At 59.6% G+C, this 6,480-nt stretch overlaps 1 protein-coding gene across 1 annotated transcript in view; it reads right to left on the bottom strand.

The window, feature by feature from the left end:
• The window catches only part of NOS3 (nitric oxide synthase 3), a 50,386-nt gene that overhangs the window by 16,671 nt on the left and 27,235 nt on the right, over positions 1-6,480 (bottom strand). The window contains exons 14-17 of the mRNA XM_015420973.1: positions 4,059-4,233; positions 3,188-3,320; positions 2,718-2,796; positions 1,015-1,211 (exon numbers count right to left, since the gene is read on the bottom strand). Of these exons, the coding sequence (XP_015276459.1) occupies positions 1,015-1,211; positions 2,718-2,796; positions 3,188-3,320; positions 4,059-4,233 (584 nt within the window). The remainder of the gene's footprint in view (positions 1-1,014; positions 1,212-2,717; positions 2,797-3,187; positions 3,321-4,058; positions 4,234-6,480) is intronic.

Raw genomic sequence — 6,480 nt, forward strand, 5'->3', positions numbered from 1 at the left:
GGGGGACGACAAGGGACAGCTGGTCAAACCACCGACTTCCCAGAGAGAGGGCTTCTTTGCTGAGCAGCCCCGGGCCTGGGAGGGAAACCTTCACGTGCCCTTCTACACACACACCCCAAACTCCCACCCCCAGCGACAGCTCTCACGGCTCACCAGAGATTATCCCCGTGCTCCTTGGGCACATGCGGAGGCCACTTATGTGCTGAATCTTCCACCCAAGCCCCCCCCCCACAGACACAGGAAGCACATACGAGCACCAGAGAGCACTGAGGTCAGGGCTGCAACACCGGCTGACCCTCCCTGGTCCGAAAGAAGCCAGGCTGAATACTACCAGAGCCAGGGCTTTCTCGGTGGCGGCCCCATACTGGTGGAACGAGCTACCAGAAAACATCAGGGCCCTGTGGGACCTCTCACAGTTCCGCAGGGCCTGTAAAACGGAGCTCTTCCGCCAGGCCTTCGACTAAGGGTTGTGCCCTGGAACATCTTCTGGCCGAACTTAGACCATCTCCTGGCTAGAGTCCCCCGCTGGTTATCTTGGGATTTGATTGGATTACTGCCATAGTTGGTTCTGTAATTGTTGTTGCTCACTTGTTTTAACTGATATTGTATTTATTGTTTTAATTTTTTGTTATATTTAGTCTTGTTAGCTGCCTTGAGCCTGCTTGTCAGGCAAGGCGGGGTATGAATACAATAAATAAATAAATTCTTAGGCTCCCTTGGCCCAAACCCAGTCCCTCTAGGCGCGCACACACCCCTCACACACAAGGGGCCGGCCACACAGGGGCCTACACTGCACGTGCCCCCTGGCAGGCAGGAGGGCGGCTCTCTCTGTCCCGCGGGGCAACCAGAGCACCTGGACAGGATGGGCGGGGCAGTCCCGAGCGAGCCCCTGGGCTCTGCAGGGTGTCCTCAGCTCTGCTTGGGAGGACCTCACGGTGTGCAACACAGCCAGGGAGCAGCAGTTCCCTCCGTCCCGGCACACCCCTCCACCGGCCGGGCACTGCACGGCAGCCAGGAACCCACCATTGCTCTCCGTCTCCAAGGTCTCCACGGAAATGGTCTCACTGGCAGGGGGCGGATCCTCGACACGCTCCAAGAGCCCCTCCACCAACTCCGCGCGATTGGCAGGGAAGATGCCCACGTGGTCGCCCGGCTGGTACTGCAGTTCTGGCTGGTCTCCTGTGAGCAACTTGACGAGGATGGTGGATCGGCTGTTTGGGGAGCAGGAGAGGGGACAGGGAAGAGGAGGCATGGGAGTAAACATCTGGTCCAGCACTGGCCCCTATGAGCCACAAGGTATGGATAGGAACTCTCGGTCTGGGGCAAGAGATGCTCTGTCTTCTTGGTGCTTGGGGGGGGGGCAACAGTGGGGGGGGCTTCTGGTGTCCTCCTGGCCCCACTGCTGGACCTCCTGAGGGCACCTGGTATTTCTAGCCCCTGTGTGACACAGAGAGTTGGACTGGAGGGGCCACTGGCCTGATCCAACACTGGCTTTTCTTATATTCTTAAGTCATGCGCACGGCAGGGAGACCCCCATTCCCTGTCCCACATCCAAGCACCAGTGTGCCATTTCGTCCTGGGCCACAAAACTCCACTTGCTTCTCCCGGGAGAGAAGGAGCCCAGCCACACCCTGCTGGTCGTGAACACGCCGTTCCGTCCAGCCGGACACCCAGCACAGGAGAGGAAGCCCAACAGACACATCCCCGATTGCAGATTCCCAGTCCAGATTCATGCGCAATGGGGCAGACCTAACTTCTTCAGACCCACTCGGAGGGTGACAAGGGCTGCTTTTACAGGTGTGTGTGGGGGATTACTGGGGCTTTAGCATCCAAACCAGAGCAGGGGCTTTGGAACATCCACCAAGCATCATCCCCCAATCATCCACCCTCTGTGTATTCCCCCTGCTTTGCTGAGGTCTATGTTTGCACGCTGGGTGGGTGGGAAGATGTGCATTTCGGCAGGTCCCGCCCTTACCAGCACCATTTTCTTTGCACCAATTCCCCGGTGGCCATTTCCTTGGTGGCAGGCTCATAAGAAAAATGTTCATGGACATACTGCTACTGTTTTCTAATGATCTATTCGTTCCTCTGAACTCCTAGCTTTTATTTTAGAAAAGAGTCACCCTCCCACTCGAATCTTTGCAGAGATATTATTATATTAGTTGTTATGTATTGGGACTGAACCATTCCTGACTGAATCACCCCAGAGACTGGCTGAGCTTGGAGCACAAGAACAATAGCCTGCCAGGATTCTGGAAGTAACCAATCAAGTAGTAATGTTATGTAAACAGCCTGTCACTGGGAGTGGGGTGTGTCTGGGTGTGGCCATCGCATGCTATTTAACAGAGCTGAGGCTCTGGAGTCTTGTCTTGCTGAAATCACAAATAAAGTTGAGCTGATCACTAGACTCGAGCCTGCCCATCCATGGAACCCCACTATTTAACATTAGTATTATTTATTAGACTTTTGTACTGCTCTCCCCACAAAGCAGGTTCAGAGCGGTGTACAATATTTTACACCAAGAAACAGCAGTGTGGGAGGCGGCCACCGAGTGTTGGCCAGCCCAGCCCGGAGGGGCAGGCTCAGACGGAGGCCCAGAAATGCCCCACCGGCCTGCCAAAGAGCTGAGCCAGGCAGAAGCTCCCCTGCGGTTCTCTCATCTGTAGACACACACACCCCACCTCCAGGGAGGGTCAGGGTTTCCCGGAGGGCCTCACCTGGACTCCGGGCTCTGCAAATTCTGGACGGAGAGAACGTGGCACGGCACCACCTTCCGCTTGTGGATGTGTGACAAACCTGGGGGGGGGACATCCAGGCAGACGGTTCAGAAGGACCTCCTGAATTCTGCTTTCCCCAAGGGGGAGGGGGCAACAGGGGGAGAGGGGCCTGCCCCTGCAGCCAGCGGTCGAGTGGCGCCACCACGCAGCCAAGCTCTAGGGCGGAGTGCGGCCCTTCCCACACCACAGAGCAACCCACACTCAAAGTCAGGGCTCTCAAGGCACAGCAGGTGAGGGCGCCGGAGGGGCTGGGGGAGTCCACCCCCCTCCCTCCCCACGAAGCAGAGGAGGCAGAACTCTGGCCGAGGGGGCCTCCTGCAGGCACCGGCTTGTGGCCTCCGAGCCGGGCCCCGGGGGCAAAGCCAGGCTGAGCCCCACGGCAGCACCCACAACACCAGCCCTGCCCACACCTGCCAGTAGGTCCGGGGGGCTTTCGTGGACGGACAAGCGGTACCGGTGGTGCTTCCAGCTGCAGCGGGTGGTGAAGACCTCCTTGGCGGCTGCCTCAGCATTGTCCCCGACGCAGAAGGTGTCGCAGGCTGCCTGCGGAGACAGGGAGCGGGCAGGAGGTTGGGGGGGGGAGGAGGAGGAGGGTCCTCGCAGTGCCTCTGGAGCAGCACACCTGAAGAGGGGCAGGCCGCCCTGGCTGCACGTTCAGGGGCTCCTGCGGGGGGGGCGGGGGGGGGGGAAAGCCCCCTCGCCTATAGCCCCATTCTCCGTGGCCAGGGACCAACCCACAAGCCCCCCCGCCCTTCCCCTGAACAAGCACTGTGAGCCTTTGGCCACCAGGTGGCAGCAGCCCCCCACCCTGGTCACAAGAAAGACGTCCTCTGCTGCCTCCGGCCAGGGCTAAATGCCAAGCTGGGCTAAGGAAGGTGCCACCTGCAACCCACACCCTTCCAGCCGCCCCGCCCCTGCTGCCACTCTGGCAAATTCACACGTGGTCTCACTGCAGCCCTTGGTGAGCAGAGAGCACTGTTTGCTAGCCGGGGGGGGTTGGCTGTCGGCCAGAATGGGAAAGAAGCAGCAAAGGTGCTGATGGGGACTGAGCCAGGGACCTTTTGCGTGCCAAGCAAGCGCTCTGCCGCTGAGCCGGGGCCCCTGAGCCAGGGCTTGGACCATGGCAGGGCCTTCTCTTTTGGGTCCAGGGAAGAGCCCACAATCCCACACCGCGGGGGCCTCCTGCTGCCCACCGAGCAGATCCTCCTGGCCGCAGAGGGGTCACCCTGCTCCCCTGCCCCCTTGCTCCTCCTCCTCCCCCTCAGCCCCCGAGCAGCCCACCTTGAAGACGTTCTTGGCCCAGGTCCGGAAGGACTCCTCTTGGGCACAGAGCTCATCCCCCTCGCCCATGGGCAGGATCCGCTCGCCTCCCAGCTCCTCCAGGCGCGTGTCCACAGCGTGGGCAAAGGCACAGAAGTGCGGGTAGGCCCGGGAGCCGAGCCCAAAGACAGCGAAGCTGGAAAGAAGGGCAGGGTGAGAGCGAGCGGGGAGGCAGACTCCCCGCCTCCCCTCAGGTGTGGGGCGGGCCCCGGTGGCTCCAGTGGGCCGGTGCTGGGTGGCTCTCGGGGAGGGAGCTCACCAGGAGAGCTCAGGTGGCCTCCTCCTCGGAGGGAGGGACAGATCTGGGCCACCAGGGTTCAAGCCACCCCTCTGCCACGGAACTCTCTCTCTCGCTCTGTCAGCTGAACCTCCCTCACAAGAACAAAGCGGGAGTCCTGAGGCACCTTTCAGACCAACAAAGTGTTATTCAAGGTATTCAAGGCACACACACGACAGCTCACGCCTTGAATATAACGTGGTCGGTCTGGGAGCCAGTTTGGTGTCGTGGTTAAGTGTGCAGACGCTAATCTGGCCGAACTGGGTTGGATTCCCCACTTCTCCTCCACTCGCAGCTGCTGGATGACCTTGGGCAAGCCGTAGCTCTGATGAGAGCTGTCCTTGAAAAAAGAGCAGTTCTCGGTCAGAGCTCTCTCAGCCCCACCCACCTCCCAGGGTGTCTGTCTGTTGTGGGGAGGGGGAGGGAGAGGAGTTTGTCAGCCGCCCTGAGACTCCTTCGGGTAGTGAAGGGCCATGGGGCATGAATCCAATCTCTTCTAGTCTTCTCCTAAAGGTGCCACTTGGGACTACAACTCTGCTCTGCTGCTTCAGACCAGCACGGCTGAGCCCACCCGACTCTGCCTCACTAAGGGCGCTGTGGAGGATGAAATGGAGGGAGACCCAGGCCCGCTGCCCTCCGCAGTGGGATCAGAGTCTGCTAGACGGGGTGTTTTGCTCACGTGTGAACATGATGGGGTCTTTTCTTTAACGTAGGGCCAACCCATTTACTGGACTTCTCCAATGTGCTCTTTTCAGGTAACAACCCCATAAGACAACCGTGTTCTTGTTGTTCAGTTGCACAGTCAAGTCCGACTCTTCGCAACCTCATGGACCAGATTCCGCCAGGCCTTCCTGTCTTCCGACGTCCTCTGAAGTCTTCTCAATTTCATGTTAGTTGCCTCGATAACACTGTCTAACCACCTCATCCTTTGCCGTCCCCGTCCTCTTTGACCTTCAGTCTTTCCCAGCATCAGGGCCTTCTTCTCCAGGGAGTGCTCCCTTCTCATTGGGTGGCCAAAGTATTTGAGCTTCAGTTTCATTATCTGGCCTTCCAGGGAACAGTCAGGGTTGATTTCTTTTAGGACGGACTGATTTGATCTCCTTGCAGTCCAAGGGACTCTCAAGAGTCTTCTCCAGCACCAGAATTTGAAAGCATCTATTCTTCGGCACCGGCCTCTGGCAGCCACACAGTATTAAGACAACCGTAACCCCTACTAAAACGCGCATCTCCAAGGCCAAAGTGCAATCCCCACGTGCCCGCTCCTTCCTAAGTGCTGACATTAATGTCAGCCCGGGGCCGGGGGCCCGTCTCACTCCCCTTCCACGCCTGCCCCCCCCGCTGCCCACGGCCACAGAAGCCCCGGCAACTTCCGCTCCCGCCACCGCAGGGAGAACCAGAGGAGCCTCTGCCCCACCTTGGCACGGCCTCCTCCTCTCCAGAGCGGCTCTCTTGGGCAGCGCCTCTATATTTAGATGTCATCTCTCTCTCCGGCTAACTACGGAACAAAGCCTCTTGATGAAGATAAATGGAATGCGCGTGTCCGGAAACAGCCGCCTGGCCAGATGGCTTCCTTTCCCACCATTCCGGGCAAGACACTCCAAGGAGGCCGCAGAAGAAGAGGAGCAGGGAGGGAGGGAGGGAGGAGAGGGACAGAGAGAGGCCAGCGGGCGCCCGGAGGAGCAGCCCTTTGGGAAGATCCAGGTGAGGCACTGCTCTGGAGGCACAGGAAGTGGTGCCGGACCACCAGAGAGCAGAGAGGGCCCCTCTCGGACAGCCTCCTCTCTCCTGCAGGGCACCACCAGTTCCCCTTGGGGGGGAGGGGGGAGCAGCCGTGGGGCGTGGAAGCCGAGGCCTCCCCGGAGGACCCCTGACTGTTCCCAGGCAACAGCCACTGGATCGCAGGCCGAGGCAGCCACTTCTGGACCGGGCTGGGTTTGTTCCTGCAAAAGTAGCCACGAGGTACAGATAGGAACTCTCGGTCTGGGGCAAGGGATGCTCTGTCTTCTTGGTGCTTGGGGGGGGGCAACAGTGGGAGGGGCTACTAGTGTCCTCCTGGCCCCACTGGTGGACCTCCTGGTGGCACCTGGTGTTTCTGGCCACTGTGTG

Source organism: Gekko japonicus, unplaced genomic scaffold (genome assembly GCF_001447785.1).
Source record: "Gekko japonicus isolate JY-2015 unplaced genomic scaffold, Gekko_japonicus_V1.1 scaffold3343, whole genome shotgun sequence".
Lineage (NCBI taxonomy): Eukaryota > Metazoa > Chordata > Lepidosauria > Squamata > Gekkonidae > Gekko > Gekko japonicus.